Source organism: Lycorma delicatula, chromosome 1 (assembly GCF_047948215.1).
Source record: "Lycorma delicatula isolate Av1 chromosome 1, ASM4794821v1, whole genome shotgun sequence".
Lineage (NCBI taxonomy): Eukaryota > Metazoa > Arthropoda > Insecta > Hemiptera > Fulgoridae > Lycorma > Lycorma delicatula.
The window spans coordinates 152,902,147-152,921,742 of NC_134455.1; the positions used below are offsets into that span (position 1 = coordinate 152,902,147).

The 19,596-nt window shown below is 32.4% G+C and overlaps 1 protein-coding gene across 2 annotated transcripts in view; it reads right to left on the bottom strand.

The window, feature by feature from the left end:
* LOC142324464 (uncharacterized) overlaps nucleotides 1-2,807 on the bottom strand; it is a 54,190-nt gene extending 51,383 nt beyond the window's left edge. Inside the window, exon 1 of one of the 2 annotated variants that reach the window (XR_012756302.1) lies at nucleotides 2,668-2,755. Coding sequence is in view for 1 of the 2 variants with exons in the window: in XM_075365293.1 (XP_075221408.1) it covers nucleotides 2,668-2,735 (68 nt within the window). In the remaining variant the exon portion in view is untranslated. Of the gene's footprint in view, nucleotides 1-2,667 lie in introns of both variants that reach the window. The other variant, XM_075365293.1, reaches the window with a different exon arrangement.
* Nucleotides 2,808-19,596: the final 16,789 nt, after the last annotated feature.

Sequence of the window (19,596 nt, forward strand, 5' to 3'; positions counted from 1 at the left end):
ATTATCATTACCAGTAACAGTAAAAACAAGTTTTACAGCACTGGGCCAGAGGCCGAGAAGTGATACAGAAGTTATATTAAAAACAATTACAACTTATGGAATTATAGATAAACAAATTTAAATCTCAATAAATAGAATTTAAATTTCATTATTTTACAAAGCAATCATATAAATTTTAAAGAGGCACGGAAAAACAAAAAATAACCTAAAACATATAGTCATGCAATGAGTACCTATTAACCTGTTTTAACTACTATTCTGCAGCAAATCAATAAAAATATCAAATAAATGAATGAATCAAATAAAATAAGTAAACAATACAGTTGTTTTTCATTCTAGATGACTTATTAAAATTTATTATTATATTAACAACTACCTCCTTTAACATCTACATGTAGACATGTACTAAATTTTTAACATGTAGTCATATAGCTTATTAAATCCAATTAATTATAATTTGTAATACTTTTTAGTTATTTCAATACCAAATAGAAATTAGGAAATCTTAACCCAGTTAAAACATTCTAATGAAAGTTCCTAAATAGAGATTAAATTAATAAATATCTGTTGGGAGCATGTTGGCAAAATTTTCTGCCCAACTAATTTATTTATTTATTTCAACATTTATTAAAATTTATATTTATATAAATTTTTATATTTATTTTTAAAATTTGTATTTATTTTTATTTTAAATTATTTTAATTTATATATTAATTTTTTCAAGCTGAAAATAGGTAATTTTCAGCTGGTCTACTACTAGCACTTCTGCTACAGACATTAAGTTGTAGTTGCATGTTGTTTTTTTAAACCCTTCCATCACTCTTTTCTTGTTCAGTAATTGTCATGTGTATTTTAGGATAAACCTCTATTCTCACAAAAATGCAACATCATTATCAACAAACAATTCACACTCAATCATAAATAAATTTCAAAGACATAAAGTCAAACCTGTTGCAAACACAAGCAACTCATTAGTTTTTTTACTCAGCTCCTTTATTTTCCAAAATCAGAACTTATAAAAGAGTTGACTGCATTTTTTTGAAAATTACTCAATTACTTAACAGGTACTTCATTGTTGAAGTGGACACAAGATTAATCTAGTAAGAACAAGAAATCGTAAGTTTTACTTCAAACTTTATTTGAATACTGTAACAATAATAACTAGCACAAGGTTAAACATTTTGATGTTGTAAAAGCAATTAAAACTGGAAGTGATCTGGACCAGAGCATTCCCTTCAAATCCAGATTACAAACAACTGTGATTACAAACAGACAGATGTAATCACAGGATCCATTTTGATTATTGGGCATCAACTGCATGTATACATAATACATAAACATTGGGCATAACAACATGTATATGTACATGCTGTTATACACAATGCACATTCCAACAAGCTAGAGAGGTTAAATGCAGTATCCTGGAGTTTTGTCCTGAAACCCTTCCTTTTTCTAACTTCTTAAGTATAAATACTCTTAAAGAATTAAAAAAAAAAAAAAAAACAGACTAAAAAAAGAAAACAAGGTATGAAATAAAGAACTAAACATTGTTATGCAGTATTTAATTAAATAGAATAATGGGTGACCAATTAACTTTCAGACAGTTTTAATATGTTTAAATATATTTTTCATGTTTTAGAAATAGCAGTATTTAAGGTTGTCTAAATGATTAAGTTCTCAACACATCTTATATCAATAAGAAAACTTTGTTATAAAACTCAAATCAGTGCCCCAGGGGCACCCTGTTTTTCAGAAGTTGATGGTAAGGATTAGTCTAGTCTTAAACAGAATTTTTTTTAATTTATTACAAAAAAATTTATTTTTTGGGCAGTTGTGTAAAAGCAATACTATTTGCCAATCACATAAATATCTTTTTCTCAAAAAACCAGCCAACTATTTCTCTTAATAGTCAAACTGGGCTTATTATCTGAAGTGGAGTAGGTATAACCTGAACTCATTACTCCTAAATATGAGTATAAAATTAGTTTTGCAGCAAATTTTAGTCTATCAAAACTTATGGAGCTATTTCGAATTATCTTAGAAATGATTTTATTTTTGAAACATCGTCAGAGTTTCTAGGGATTTTTGTTAATTCTCAACTGTCTTGGAATATCTTATTTTGTAAAAAAATTCATCAAAATTGTGCTTTGTTTAAAAAAAAAAGAAAAAGTTATTTAAAAATTTTACATGAATTAGGATCAATGTCTTTTCAAATTCATAAAAAAATATTTCTTTTTCAGAAACAGATAATAAAAAATAATTTTGAATATAAGAAAACTTCCAACAAATCATATTTTTAAAACTAAAATATTTTCTCCCTACTTTGATTCAAGAAATGTATTCTTGAATCGTTTTACTCAAAATTTTAAAATAAATTTTTTTTTATTAATTTAGTTTTAATTTTTTTCCACATTAGAATAAAATTATACAAACAGACTGTCTGCCTCAGTAAACATTCTTTCTCATAAGAAGTTTAAGAACTCTGTTTCTGCAATTATTTTAAAGAATATTGTTTTATAATGTTAAACAATTAAATATCCAAACATGAAACTTCTGTTAATGTTGGTTGGTTATTAGTATATTTTCTTATATTAAAGAAGTTATTTAGTGCATAATCATTTATTTATTATTTTGTGTTTATCTAAAATAGAAATTTATTTACTATACCTTATATTTTGAACAGAATTCACTGAAGAAACAATAAATAGTGCAGCTAAAATATAAAACAGTATCATGGTGGAGATGAATGTGTGCAGTACTATGGCATACAATATATAAGGTAGCTGCTTTAGATATAAAATAGTGTGCATGAGAGTTTACACAGTAGATCATAAATGTATAAGTATGTATATAAACAAAAAATGATCATTTACATCTTAACTATACTAGTATAAAATCATTAGTCATGAGGTTCAGAGTTCAGTAATTGGGTACTGAAATAAAAATAAATCATAATTATTGTCATAAACATATAAACATGTTACTATATGTTGACACTAATCTTTATAGGGTAGGAAAATATTATGATTAGTTATTTTCTCATAAAAATAAATTATGAAATATTTTTATGCTATGATATAATTTTATAACAGAATTAAAATTTTAAGGAATAAGTTTATTGCTTGTTAGTAAACATTAATGGTTCCCAGATCATTACCGATAGATAAGGTATATCAATGCAAAATAATTGCAATAAACATCTTTGTTAAAGTCTCTCAACTAATTTTTTTTTTACTTAGTATGATCCCTTTTAATCATTATGCTGCCTAAATAATTATAAAAATACCTTCCAGTAAATTAATGAAGTTTTAATCTTGTTCAGTTGAAGTAATTATATGTTTTATTACATATTTAATTCTTTCCATATTTTATCTCTTTCAATTATAACATAAAAATCCAGTTCTGATAGGTTATTCCCTATAAATTTGCAATTTCTATAGTCATTTGTTTTTTATTCAGTTTAAATTGAATCGTTTTTCATTATTAATATATAATTAAAACAATGAAAAATCAATTATTGAGATGAAGATCTTTATTTTTTTGTTCCTTGGCTCCAGATATTTCCAAAGGGATGAACAGTGGTGTGGCTAAAAAATAGGAATTAAAAAAAATGTTTCAGATATTTTATGTTTAAAAGCATAAAGTCTTAGGCTTGTACCGTAACCAGTAGCAAAATGACAATTTTTTTTGCAGCACATTAAAAATTAAGATACAACGGAAGGTTAAATGTAGTGGACACACCAAATTGTTCCTATGCAATTTCAACAAATCAAAGTTGTACCTTTGTTAATTAATTATTTTTACTCAGTAAATTGAAAAATAATTTTCTTATGGAAAACTTTCCATTGAAAATTAAAACTTAGAAAGGCAGATGGAAATTTTAACAATATTCTGATCATTGGACATCAATGAAATCAATATTAAAAAAACAAAAAAAAAACAGTAAAAACTATTTTCAGTAAACAGAAAATAAATAACAGATAAACTTAAAAAAGAAAAGCTAGTTTCAAATAATGGTACTCTAAAAAATAAAAAAAATAATACTTTTTAAATTCTTCTTTAAGTTTTAACTTAAGATTCTAAAAATTCTGATCTAAGTAGAATCTACTAATCCTTACTTTATATGGATTCTTAATTTATATGGATCTTTAACTGTAGTACAAAGCAATGTCCATTATATGTTATTATTTTTATATAACTTTAATCTGTAGGAGGTCCTTGACAAAACAGTAAACTACCCTGGAATGAGTAGAATAAGAGTATACTTTCTCATTATTTCCCTTATTGTAGACCATGTTGACTAGACCGTAATGTTCTTGATACAGAATTTGTTTCAAAATTTTTCTTAATTTTTTCATGGTTCTTCCATTTCACCGATATTGTCGGATGACCATTGCCTAATTCTTGGGCAATGTCCTTATTAGTTTCACCCTTCTCGGACCGCTAGATAATGTGCTCCCCTTTTCCTCTATCGTGAATGTTTTTCGCCAAGTCATAATTAAAACACTTAAATGAATTACATAGGATACATAAAATAAAATACTATACTCTCATGATATGATACGCTCACAGCAAAAGATCTCAAAAGATCAAAAGAGCCAGCAATATCAATTGAATCTGGCTGCTTCAGTTTACAAGAATCTGGTGCAGGAAGAAGATAAGAAAAACAAGAACTATAGTATGCAGGTAAAATGGAACAGGTGACCCATTTTAACCATCAAAATATTTCTGCAGCTACAACGTAGATGTACTACGTTATTGACGAGTCATTTCCTTCCGTCATTATAAGCGATAAAATGTTGCATTGCAGTGGAAAAAATGTCATAATAACCGATAAGTCACTACAACCGATGTAATTATAAACAATATGTATACTGTATTTAGTATTAACAGCATACCAAACCCACAAAGAGACATGTTTTTGGTCACTGTATCTGATGTCACTGTAAATGATACTTATGTATAAATAAATCTATTTATTATAAATTATGAAGATTCGCCTTCAATTTCATTGAAATTTTTCTTCTAGCAGACTTTCCAGAATTTATTATTGAGTTTCTTCTTCAGTGGAGTGTCATCACCAATTATCTTATAGTGTTCTGACTGTTGGCAGATCCCTGGCACCACTGTCGTCTCCATCTGTTTCTGTTCCATGCTTTTCTTTTCATCTCATCAAAACCTTCACTACCCCTATGTCATTTATTAACTTCAGCCTCTTCCCTCCTCTTCTTTTTTCACCCTCAACAGAGTCTTCAAGAACTGTATTTATTATTTCTTTCCCCCTAATTATGTGCCTGATCCAGTTTCCTTTCCTCCTTCTGATAGTCACCAATATTGTTCTATCTTCATTTATTCTTAATACTTCTACGTTAATCTGTCTGTGCATTTTATTTTCTCCATTCTCCTGCAGACCCACATTTTAAAAGCCTCAGTCTTATCTTCTTACCCAGTGTCTATGTTTCTCTACCACATAAATGGATACTCCAAACATTTTACAAATTTCTTTCTCAGATTCAGCTCCATGTTGCTACAAAGTAGATTTTTCTTTCTAAAAAAAGATTCCTTTGTCACTGCAATTCTCATCTTAAATTCTTTTTTATTCCTCAACTCTTCTTCCTCAATCTGTTTAATTTTTCCTTCTGCTGTCACAACAACCACATCTTCCCTCTCATTCACCTTCTAAACTTTTGATTTCCTCACATTCATTTTCATCCCATATTCCTTCTACTTCCCTCTACTTCCAGTGCTTTTATGATTCCTTGTAATGTCCAAGTGTCTTTAGTTACAATCAGCAGATTGTCAGAAAATCTGAAAACTTATATTTCTACCACTTATGCTTACTTTACTACTTTTTGACCACCCAATATTTCTTTCAACAGTTCCTCGACATAAACGTGAACAGTTTCAGTGATAAACAGCACCCTTGCATCACTTCTCTGCCTAATTCTAACCAATTTATGAGATTTTCATTTATTTTCACAGATATTTTTGCTTCAAACACAATTTTCTGATCAGTCTCCTAACCTTCCAATCAACTCTCATTTCTTTCAGAATCTGGAAACATTTTTTGCAGCATGTTGTATTAAGCTTATTCTATCTTCTTCATGTTTTTTTGGTTCCAACCTTTTTAGATATCAGTATCATTATTATTTTAACGAAATCTTCTGGCCATACTCCAGTATCATAAATTGTATTACACAGTGAGAGTATTTCAACTACACCATCTTCTAAACATTTAAAGACCTCTATTGGAAGTTCACCTACTCTTATTGCTCTCCTGTTCTTCATATCTTTAATAGCTTGTATAATTTCAGATTTCAAAATTGGTGGCCTTTCTCCTCTTCCATCTCAGCTTCCCATGTTCACGTTTTCTTCCTACATACAAATCCTCTATATACTCTTTCCACCTTTTCTTCATCACATCTTCATTATAAATGATTTTACTATCTTACTTCTTAGTTTCTCTCATTTTATAAGTAGGATTTCTTCTATCTATCCCATGTGGCATTTTTTATCTTCTTATACAACATGTCATACTTCTTTTTCTTTTCTAAATCCTCTATGTTTACATTCTTCTTTTAGTCACCTTTTCCTAGCTTTATTGTTTCTCTCTAACTTGTTATTCAATTTTCGATATGACTACTGTTGTATTTTTTATTTTTTATTTTCTTCTTTCTTCAATTTGTCTTACCCAAGGAGTGTTGCTCAGGTGCCTTCATAGAAACAGATTCCTTATTCTGCAGCTTCCCTCATAGATATCTTATCCTTCACCACATTTCCTCTGCTGGTTCATTTTCCCTTTTATCTTGTGAAATTGCCTTTGTCATCATTTCATCCACTTTTTCTCTTCCTATGCCCTCTATATTCCATTTTTTCACCTTCAATGCAGTTTGAATTCTTTTTAATCCTATTTTCATTTCCAATCATTAACAGAATATAACCACTTCCTATGTCAGCTCCTGGAACCCCATTTTCCTTGTTAACAGCATTCCTATGTCTATTTTCAACTAAAGAATGATCCATATGAAAGTGAAATCCACCTGTTTGTCTTGCACAAGTATATCTTCTTTCTTTATCATTTTTAAAAAATGTATTTGTAATGAAAAAATCCTTTGCTTGGCAAAATTCAATCAGCCTGTCTCCTCTTTCATTTCATGACCCCAACCTGAACTTGCCCACTGTCTTTCCATATTCACCTTCTCCCTCACTGTGTTCCAGTTCCCCATAATTATTTTACAGAAATCCTATCATTTTCTAAGTCCTCAATGTTATTGTACATCTTTTCAATATCCTCATTCTCATACTATGATGAGGTTGAAGATTTACACCTGAACTATAATTAGATCTTTTGGCAGCATTGCAATCCTTAAAGCCATTACTCTATCATCCAGATAAATTACTTTTTGTACTCTTCATGCTATACTATTTTTTTACAGCTATTCCTACTCTGTTTTTTCCTCTTTCAATTCCTGAGTAGTAAAAGGTAACTTAACCTTAAGGTAACTTTAGTACCTTATACTAGTAGTATAAGGCTTCTCAACTCTCCTCCTTCTTCCCATCTAAGCTCACTTATCCCTGCTATATCCGTTTTATTTATTTTTATCTTTCCAAGTTTTCAAACTTACCTGACGACAATAATGTTCTCAGATTTCATGTACCTATTCTCACTGCTTTGTCTTTTTTATGACAATCCTTCTGCTGCATCCCCAGGAGATCCGAATGGGAAGTCATTTTACCTTCAGAATATATTTAACAAAAGAAGACATCACCATGATGCCTGAATAGGAAAAATTAATACAGTGGTATTCCATTGCCTTGTATAATATATTGCCACTGATTTCATATAGAAATTTCTTCTGCCTTTAGGGGCAATTTTTCACCCCCAGGGTAATAGAGTGCCCCAAAACCTACCACTCAGCCATCCTCTGAAATGTCCGTTGGCACCAGAGCTTCTTATACCAGGAGCTGCTCGATCCCTTCATTCATTAGCTGCTATTATGTATTAATTTAACATATACAATCGTTGACCCTCTCTACCATGGGGAAGTGAATTTCAGGATTTTCCCTTCATGAAACCTAAACCTAATTGGCATTTATCTAACCAATTATCTAGAACTTTTAGAGAGATCATCACCAATATGAGTAGTTTAAAAATAACTTTTTAATAATATATAATTATTAAAAATTTAACAGCATTAAATAAATATAATTACATTGTTATTCAATATATTATTATTATGTGTATAGTAAACGTATAATTAATTCATTTACCTGAAAGAGTTTTCAGGAAGAAACCAAACCAAGCAATTAGGACTTTCTGGTTGCATAATTCCATATTTTTACTTTGAACTTTTCGTAAACATCCAGCTAGGGTATCAAGAGTCCAAAAAGATATGAAATTTGTTTCATGATCACTTATTCCAGTCATTTCACCTAAGCATCTAATGAGAAAAAAAGAATCAAAGAAATGTTAAAGAAATACTAAATTTTAAAGAAATAATCAAAGAAATATAGTGGCTATCTGCGGCTTTGCACGAGTACTTGACATTAGCTTGAGCTCTTTGACGCTCTTTTGATCTTCAGTTTCAGCAAGTCTAAATGTTTTGAAGTTCAGTTTGTTGAATTTTTTATAGCCTAACACTACGCAAGTGAGACCAATAATGAGGTGGAAAATGGGTAAGATGGAGATAGCAGATAAAATGGTAACACACTAACAATGGGGTAAAGAACAAAACAGTTGTACACCAATTTTCAATTTGATTATTAATAACTTTGGAACTAAGAAAGCTATCAGAGGCAGAGAAAATTGCATTTTGTAACAAATTTTATGAACTTTCAGAATCTCATCTCCATTTTGGTTGGTTTCTTCACCATTTTCGTGATATTTATAAAAAACCGCAAATCTGTGAGTTAAAATGTTGCTTAGTGGTGGAAAAGTAGTGAGGAATATTTTTTTTTCAGAATGAAATGTAAATAAAATTATTTTCCTGTTGTTTACAACTATTAGCATGCAAAATTCTATCACAAGCGGAATAAAATTTTAAATCTATTTAAAAGACAAATGATCATTCAAACATTCTTCTTTATAGATAAAAAATGAAACATCCATGATATAGATTGGTCTGGTCTTTGTTTGCGTATATGTACAAACCCATGATTTATCAAAGAATGTTTATACATGTAAGCATTAATTTTTGTTTTTGTTTTTGGCCCCAAACAGAATGAGATCATAGGTCTATCATGAACTATGATTTAAAAGTAGGAGCATTGATTTAGAACCTGTAAATCATAATAGGAATGGAAGAAGAAAAATTGGTAAACTACTGAAAATCTTCATGTAAACTGCTAACTGCTAATTACATGGTATCAAACTATTCATTATAACACCCCTGGATCTCCTCATTTGGAAGAGGGAGTAGATGTGACAGCAGAGTGGGGTAAGGCATATGCAAAGGTACTTTTCCACTTGTGGCAGGAGAGATGGTTTCAGTCGAAGAAAGACATTTGGATCTATTGACTTATCCCAGACCTCCAGAGATGACTGAGCCAAAAACACAGGGAACTAGGGTGCAAGTTAAACCAGTTTCTTACTGGTCATGGATGTTTCAAGGCATACTTGTGCACGCCAAGATTGAGACCTTCCGTATTACTGTGGAGAGGAGGACACTTCACAACACATGGTGTTTGTGTGTAATTGATTCCTGCATCATAGGGAAATATGCAGGAGAAAATTCAGCATGATTACCCTAGAGTACATCATAGGGACTATACTACAGAACGAAAAATCATAGCACCCGGTGTCCATGATGTTGGTTGAGATCATTTGAACCAAGCTGATGGAAAATGTCCAGAGGTGAATAACTACCTCTGAGTCTCCCTTGGGGCAGGTCCCAGATTCCAAAAGAGGATGAAGTTAAAAAAAACTCAGGATTCCAATAAGTATGAGGCATGGGGCCTGGAGTACAGGTGTGGATTGTAACAAGACACATGGGGTGCTGTGAAAATACCATAAGGTTAACCCGGCATTCCATGTTGTAGAGGGGAAGAGATTTTAGTAGGTAGGCCATAGGCCTGCAAGACTCCCACACTCTATGGGGTATGAGACTACATGGTGCCGGTAAAAGGTTCCTCCTTCTCTGACAAAAAAACTATTTAAGATCGTGAACAACAATCACAAACATACTTATTTATTACAAAATTAAAGAATATATATAATTGCAAAACAAGAAAACATAATTCTGCAAAAATGTTTTTCAAAGAATCATATGTAAATAAAAATTATGTAAACTCCTGAACCAGAATGGTTTTAAAAAGTACCATTATTTAAAAAAATTTATTAAGAAATGAAAAAACTTATGAGACTAAGATAAAATTGTATTTAAGTAATAGTAATAAGTAATTATGTTAAAGAATAATTAGTGCAAAGAAACTAAGATTATTCCAGGTCTGAATTAGAAATAAATAAATCTGTAAAATAAAATTGAAATAAAGAGATTTTTAACAAATTAAACCATTTTTCAATTAATTTTACAAAACCACCGATGACAGATACTCTCATTCAAAAAACTATCCAACCTCATACAAATACCAAGAGGGGTAATAACATGGATCAACAATAAAGACTGAAGGTCCCCACTGTGTTTGTTGTTTCTTACTGTTGTATGTTTAGAGCTACGAGAAAGTGTTGAGCTCTGATGTCTAGCGGAGCAGTAGATCTTTACTGTTCCTGGTATCAATTAACATGCTGGTTTGCAAATACCATACCAAAGGTTGGATGAGTTGGTTGCACCCTAATGTGAGCCAGATAGGAGCATGTAATTTGCTTCCGTCTGTTACAGAGAGTTGGCTCACCACTGTCCACCAGCTGACTGACCACGAAGTTTGAGCAAAAAGCACCACTGGAAAGACAGATGAATGAATGAATGGATGAATGATGGACTGCATCGAGCATCTTTGGTGCGTTGGCCTCCGCCGATGAATGAGCTACGCAGCCGTAGTCCAAGCGGGAACGGACAGGGCTTGATAAAAGCGCAACATGCATACGCGATCGGCTCCCCCCAACAGGTATTAGAACTCTCAGCATGTCTAACACTTTTAGGCATTTCACCTTCAGCTCCTTCAAATAGACATGTAATTTCTTCAAATAGTCCTTCAAATACTCAAATGACATACCTAGAAATCTAACCCGTGGTCATGCTTCAGCTAGTTCACCATGTAAATACAGTTGAGGGTCAACATGCTCCCTCAACCGGGAAAAGCAAATGCACATGATTTTTTAAGGGGAAAACGTGAACCCAGTAGATTTACACCACGATTCTAAGAGATTTATCGTGTTTTGAAGCAGTCTCTCACCTGTAGCTAACGTTCTACATGCTACATAAATTGAAAAATAATCTACAAACAAACAACACATAACGGAATTTGCACGCAGTTTGTTATATTATTTATGACTGCGGAAAAAAATGTAACATTAAGAACACTTCCCTGAGGTAGTTTGTTTTCCAGCGTGAAACTTTCATATACTGTCGTTCCAATAACACGGAAGGACCGACTACTGAGGAAATTCCTGACATGCGAGGAGATTACCTTGTGCACCCCCATTCGTGAAGTGTATTTTGGATTCCTCTCCTCCATGCCGTGTCGTACGCCATTTGCAAATTAAAGAAATACAGCAACCAGGCGTTGGCGAAGTAAAAAGGCGTTTTGAATAGCGATCAACAGGCGATCTGCCCTGGCGGAAACCACATTGTTCTGGGGCAATCAGGGAGTTTCTCTCAAGGTACCATACTAGACGACCGTTCACCATTCGTTCCATTACCTTACACAGGGTACTAGTCAAGGATATAGGATGATAACTTGTCGGGCATGATTTATCCTTACCAGGTTTCAGTAGAGGGATTAATAATGCCTCTGACCAAGAATCTGAAAAAATTTGATCAGAGAAATTTTTCTTATAGATACACAAATGATGTGGTGCACTATCTGGAAGATGTGATAACATACTGAGCCTTAATTATCATTTCCGGGGGAAGTGTCTCAAGAATTATTCAGGGCATACCTAATTTCATTATAACAAATGGGCATGTTTAACTCATTTTGCGAGTCTCCAATAACCACGGGAAATTTTCTACTTTCAACTTATATCTCACGAACTTGGAGCAGTACGATGATGTATGTGAAACTGCCCTAAAAATGACCTTCATCAACGGGCGCGGCCAGAGTTTTCACCACTTTGCAGTCCAATCGGCTGTGGTGTTTCTACCGATCCATACATGGTTCCAACCTTTCTCCATATAATAGATGACTGTCTTGTACGTGAAATTGATTCGACGTAATTCATACAAGAAATCAGTTTAGCACACCTAAACACTCGACGGTAAACACAGAAATTCAGTCGTCGGTCTTCGATTAAAATTATATAAAGTCCTGATCCCTTAATGTGCGACTGCAGTCCTCATCCCAGATTTTGGTTTTCCAGATTTTTAATTTATATATCTGCCTAATCCCCTCAAAAAAAATGTATACAATCACAAATATCAGCTGATTCCAGGATCAGAATAACAGAACTAATTACTGAAACAGGCTGTAAAAGCAACTGAAAACATTGTGATATAAGATTTTAACTGAAAACATTGTGATATAACATTGTGATATGAGATTCATTAAAATTGGTTCAGCTTGTCATTTCAAAAAATATAGTTTTAAATATTTAAAACAAGCGCTTACTATCACTTTTTTGTGTTTGCATTATCACCTTTTTTGTGTTAACTATCACAGGCAAAAATATTAAATTTTAATCAGCTAGTTTATATATTTTATCCGATAAAGTTTTATCTTTTATCAAATCCCAATCAGGCTTACATTTTTCGCATGCTTAAAAAAATGTTAATTGGGTAGTTAGTCTACAGTTGGTTTTAATAAATGACACCAGTTATTCATTCATAGACTATGAAAAGAATAAATGTTTACTGACCACCACTGTATTTTAAGGGGAGCAGCCACAATCTATCTTTGTTTTTCATCAGAAATGTTCCGAGTTTGAATCCTGACCAGGATTGACATTTTCCGTATTCTACAATTATTTCATATCATATTCCATCTACAATTTAAATAAGAAACAGGTACTGTGTTTTTACAAATCCAACAATATTCAATGAGAATTTAAAAAGCTCTTAAAATTTAGTACCTTTTATTTGTTTATTATTCTCATAATTTATTTTACAAAGAAAAATAATAAAGTTCTAATTACATTTTATTATTTTATTTTAGTCGATGATTAATTCACAACAAGCTCAGAGCCTGGGAAAGGGGTAGGGTGGAAATTTTGAAGCATATGAATAATGAATAAATCATTCTTCATTGAAGCATTTAATTCTAAGACCTTTCAGATGAAAGGCTGAAGACCTTACCATTATGCTACAGAGGTATAAAACATTGCAATGTTTTATACAGTTTTTTTGGTCTTTTTAGAACTTGAATTTTTTTACTCAGAATGCCTTATTTTTACAAAATATACAAGTTTACCTCCATGGAATTGACTCTTACTTAAATAAAGCCTCACATAAACTCTGAAGCATTGCATGGTATCAACTTAATTTTAAGTTGATAATAAGATTATAACTTTGTAATTGAAGGAATGTGTTTACAGATTTCATTGCTTTTGATTGAATCACTGAAGGTGATGTATGGATATTTGATTCTTGTGATTCTGTTGTAAGCTTTGGTAATATTTTTGCATTGTTGTATTCTTCAATGAAATAATATACATTTCGGGTGCCTTTTCGTCTTAACAAAGTGGAGACCATTAAAGTAACAATCTCATATTGCCTACACAGGCACCAGACTACACAAATGTGGAAAGTAAAATAATAAATTATAAAGAAATATTAAATTTTACATCGCTGACTCTAACTTAATGTATTCTGAAAAAATGCCTGTAAGAAAAGTAAGAAAAACTTCTATTTTTTATTTGTTTTTCATAATTATTCTAGGAAGATATGTACAATTAATAGTAGAGTTTTTTGAATGCTTATTTTTACTTAGCGCTTTTTTGTTGTTTCCACAAATTTAAAACTTTACCACTCTATTAGTCAACTAGACACAAAAGCGGTATAAGTTTTTTAGAAACATTGTGCTGTGCTATTTAAATATAAATTTGAATGATATTTGCATGTGTGTAACGCATGTTATGTGCTAGCCGCGATGTATTCCTGCTTCATTTATCAGTTTTCGTTTATTTACGGTGAATTTCGAAAAAATCACAAGACTCAAAAAGTGTTTCTTTTTATCATTTTATCGAATACTATCATTGAAATTTTAATAGGGTATAATTTATAAATTTTGTTTTAGTGTAGCTGCACCTCGCTTCTAGATAGGACAATTTTAGATAGCCTATGCTACTTTCAGACCGAAGACCTGTTTCTACCCAAAGTTGGTTGTAGGTGGTTGGATCTGTGAAGCCATAGAAAGGAACAAAACATACATTTCAATTAAATACAATATTACTCCTAATAACTCCTGATAAACACATTTTATTTGGATTAATTTGTCGTTTCAAAGTTTATAGTTTTAAATAATTATTCTGATTGGGACAGATATATGGCAAAAATAATTCAGTTTGTGTATTTATTTTTAAGTAATTTTAAAAACAAGTAGTCGTAAACATGTTTCTCAAATCAGCTGGAGAAGCTGTAGTCATCTCAAATATTATATTTATTTAAGATTTACTTTTATAACTATTTTAATCGGTATTTTGATGATTAATAAATTATTATAGTATGATAATGAGGATAGTAATGATTAAGATAGATTATTATCATAAATAAAAATAATATTACTCTTGATTGTCTGCAATAAAATATATTTATTACTGTAATAAATGTTCATCATAAACTATTTATAACAAATGTGCACGTTTGTATGTACGTTACAATCTTTGGCTTTAGAATTAATATATACTCAATATTTTTCAGTCTCATTAAAACAAGGCAGATGTGTTGAATTATGTTGCACAAAATATTAAACTTTTCTAAATACGTTTTTTAAATATATTTCAACTGTCTAGGGTTCTGGTCGATTATACGAACACGTTTATGTGAAATTAATTGGCAAATCAGAATTTCTTTTACCATTGATCTTCCGTTTAACATTAACGATAAAGATTAACAAGTTCATTCGGTGTAATATTTTTAGAACTAAATGAAAAGGTAGTAGAATCAATACAGTGGGAGACATTCATTTACATAGAACTAATTTTGTAAGTTCAAGTCCGTTAGTACTAATTAAACAACACATCTGTGGGCTACAAAGTGTCATTTTCGTGTTCCAATTAACAATAACAGGATGGTTATTTGAACAACTTAAAACTTAACGTACAGCCCCATCTTCTGTTTGTGACAAATAAAACGTTCTAAGATAATTGTACATGAAAATTCAAGTAAAATACGTTAAATTTCAAGTATTGATTAATAAACGAATTTCGTTTATATTTCATATTAGATTTGTACGGATAAAAAATATACTTATGTATTTATATATCATCCGGTAACACTGAAAGAAAAAAAATTCTTTAATGTTTCTTTAAGTGTGATACCATTTATTTAACTGCTTTTTTGCGTACATTACAGATCTGTAAACACAGTTTTTCTATCACCGTTAGTTTTAAATAAATTACGCTTCAAATAACATTAAGGGAAAATGTAGTTAAAATCTGTAAAATTTATAATTTTGCATGGCCATACCTGTGTTACAATGATTACACTGATGCTTTTCTTTTATAAATCAACTCAGGCCTCAGGCACATCCCGAATTAATGTCCAAAAGTAATCGGCTAGCATGTTAGTGTTCCATTTCCCTTTAGAGCGGGCTTTCCATCACCGAAATGTCTTGGTGAAAACGTTCACCGTGTTGTTCACTTACGTCTCCATGGTTGTCCGGGAAAAAATCCAGATGTGAGTGGAGGAAATGTATTTTCAAAAATATATTACATCGCACAACTCTGTATGAAGTAAGAAGTTGATTAACAGTATCGTGGTAATTGTCGGATTTCTGTTAGCCGATAAAAGTTTTGCAATCGTCTTTAAATCAAGCTTTAAGTCCAAGCTGCACTTTCTACCACTCACTTTCTTTTTCTGTACTTCTTACTTAACATTGAGTTAAATACATCATCTTTGACCAACTCTCTTATTTGAGGACCAACAAATGTTCATTCTTTAATTTTTCCTTCACATACATTCGGAAATTTCTGCCTGATGTACAAAAATCTGGGACTATCCTTCTTCATTGCTTTTACAAAATTTTTCATGAGTCCTAGCTTGATATGGGGAGGGGGAAAATATTTTTTTGGGTTCAAATAAGGGCTCATAAATAATATTTTTCCCATTTGGAGTTAAGTTGTCTTGTTTCTTCCAATCTTTGGTAAAATAATGTTTATCCCTAGCTCGACTGTCCCATTCACAAAGAAAACACATGTACTTAGTATAGCCAACTGCATGCCTAACAAAATAGCTACAACCTTCAAATCACCATATATGTTACAGCTATATATTTTTTCAAGAACTTCTTTCATCAAATCGTATATTTCTTTCAAATTAATACCATAAGCGATTAGTATCGAAGGATATTTGTTACCGTTGTGTAGTAGAACCACTTTTAAACTAAACTTGGACGAATCTATGAAAAGGCGCCAGTCCTCAGGTTTATGAACTTATCCTACGTGCAACATAAGCTTATCAATATTTGTGCAATGAACCAAATTATTTTCATCAATAAAGTACTGAGAAAGTTCTTTCTGTCGGCTTCGAAAGCACAAATTATTTGTATTTTTTTGAAGTAAATTCCAACCTTGCGGTCTTCAAAAACTAACAGTTCAGCATGATTTTTTTATAAATCTAAATTCTTAACCAAGTCATTTAATTCATCTTGTGATATAAAATGTGGCTTACTGGAAGATAATTCAAAATCAAAATGATAACTGTTGTCTTCTTCAGTATTGCGTGATTCTTCATCGCTGCTTTCGAAAAATACATTCACAGGTGGCTTAGGAACTGGAATAATTTCACTGTGAGGTACAGGCCTGATTGCAGATTGCAACGAAGGATATTTTACAGTATGTTTAGATTTTTTAGAAATTCCGGACACACTTGTTAAACAAAAGTAACAAGCGGTTACATAATCCTTTGGTTCCCGCCAAACCATAGGTACACCAAATGGCAAAGCCTTCCGTGTACCTTTCAGCCATCCTCTTAAATATACGGAACAATTAGTGCACGCTATATGAGGAGCCAACGTTTTATCCTAAATCACCTATTTTTCACTGAAAGTACAATTGTTTTTTACTCAAAGGTGTAATATGATTTTTCTATTTGATTTTTCGGTAAACTCACCACAAACATAACAAACGGTATCCACATCATTTACACAATTTCGAGGTATGACACTGCACTGAAAACAAACTTAAGACAGCAATAAAATGAACAAAATTAATTCCTTCCTAAATCCAGTGCTTAATACAAACAACACAGCTGTGTTTTCAGCTACATGTTTTAACCTGCACAGACATGATTAAACTTGTTCATGAGGCTCACTCTTCATTATTAGATATGATGTCGTAATATGTGACTATGATATGATTTAATTCTTTGTCTAGTATTGTTTATTTATAGCTTATAAATTATGTTAACAAAGTTAAACAATAAAAAAATGAGCTAAAAATGCAATGTAGGAGCTTAAAATGCTAATTATACGTTGAAGAATGAAAAATATTCTTTAATTAAAATTGAAAATTTTTTCAAAAGTGGTGGGCGATAGAAAGATTCTGAGTTCATATTCGTTTTCAGCATAAAAAAAAAGATTAAAATCATGTGTCGTATTGTTAGGAAACAAATGGCGGCTGTCCGACTTATCTAATTAGATGTATCTATTCCCGTTCTTACATAATTAATAGAATAAGGAAGCAGATTCCTATCAACAGGTGTGTTTGTAAATTAACAGAAAGTTTAGAAAATTAAGTTTTAACTCCTAGATTCGGTGAAGGGAAAATTCAGATATTCATCTTCTCGTGGCAGGCAGGGTGCAACTTGTATTCATTAACAATTAGTATATACAAGCGGCTAACCAATGAAGAAATCCATTTCTTCATTGAAATGGATACCCGTGGTATATGGAGTCCTTCATTACAAGTGCCAACGGCCTCCTCGAGGTCGGATGAGCAGTGATGAGTAAAAGACAGTCTATTGCTCTTGGGGTGAAAAACTGCGCCCAAAAGGCGAGGCACTTCATAAGGAAGTGTCAACGGTATTAGAATACAGAAGGTTACGGAAAGCAACAGATTTATAATACAGATTCTAGTAATACGAGGTTTATTTTTTTCAAGTTCCGATCGGTCACGAAATTAAAACCACAGTGAAAATAAAAACTTTTTTGTTTGTAACAAGTACTTACATAGTTACGCTATCTCTCTACATAGTCGCCACTCCGATTTAGACATTTGTCGTAGCGTGGTACCAACTTTCCAATACCCTCGTCATAGAACGGAGCCGCCTGTGTTTTCAGCCATTTCTCTACGCTGGTCTGCAGCTCGATGTCTGTGCCAAAATGTTGTCCTCCTAGCCAGCGTTTCATGTGAGCAAAGAGGTGAAAATCGGATGGAGCCAAGTCTGGGCTGTATGGTGGGTGATCAAACACTTCCCAACGAAAACGCTGTTACAGCTGCAGTGTGCGGCCGAGCATTGTCATGGAGAAAGACAATGCCTGATGACATTACTCTCCGCTTATTCTGAATTGCCCTTCGTAGACGTTGAAGAGTCACGCAGTATGAGGCTGCAGTGATGGTCGTGCCACGTTCCATGAATTCCACCCAGAGAACTCCATTCTGGTCCCAGAACACAGTAGCCATACACTTTTTGTTGGAGAAGGTTCGCTTGAACTTCTTTGGTTTACCCGGAGAATGAGAATGCATTCACTGTTTGGATTGATCTTTTGTTTATTCAGTTTCGAAATGGATCCATGTCTCGTCCCCTGTGACAATTTTGTTCAAAAAATCTTCTCCTTCATTGTGGAAGCGCTGGAGAAACGTTAGGGAGGCGTCCATTCTCATTGTTTTGTGATGGTCGGACAGCATCTTGGGAACCCATCTCATACACAGTTTGCGGTACTGAAGTCTCTCACTCACAATGGTGTAGAGAGCTGACCTTGAAATTTTAGGAAACGGAATCGCTCAATACAGAAATTGTGAACCGACGATTCTAATTGCCTCATCCACTCGCTCAACGAGATCAATGGTTGACACTCGCTTCCTTCCCTGACCGCCTGCATCATGAACATTTGCACGTCCTGCTTTAAAGTTCCTGCACCATTGTCGCACTTTGCTGTCACTCATTGAAGTTTCATCGTACACATTACTTATTCGTCGATGAATTTCAGCTGCATTACACCCCTCAGCCTGAAGAAATCGAATTACCGCACGCACTTCACACTTGGCGGGAGATGCTATTGTTATAGACATATTTACATACTAGCTGCGTGTTCAGAACTAAACGAAGTGACGCGCGTGATTGAAGGTTATACTAGAGACGCTGCGCAACACATATGCGCAAA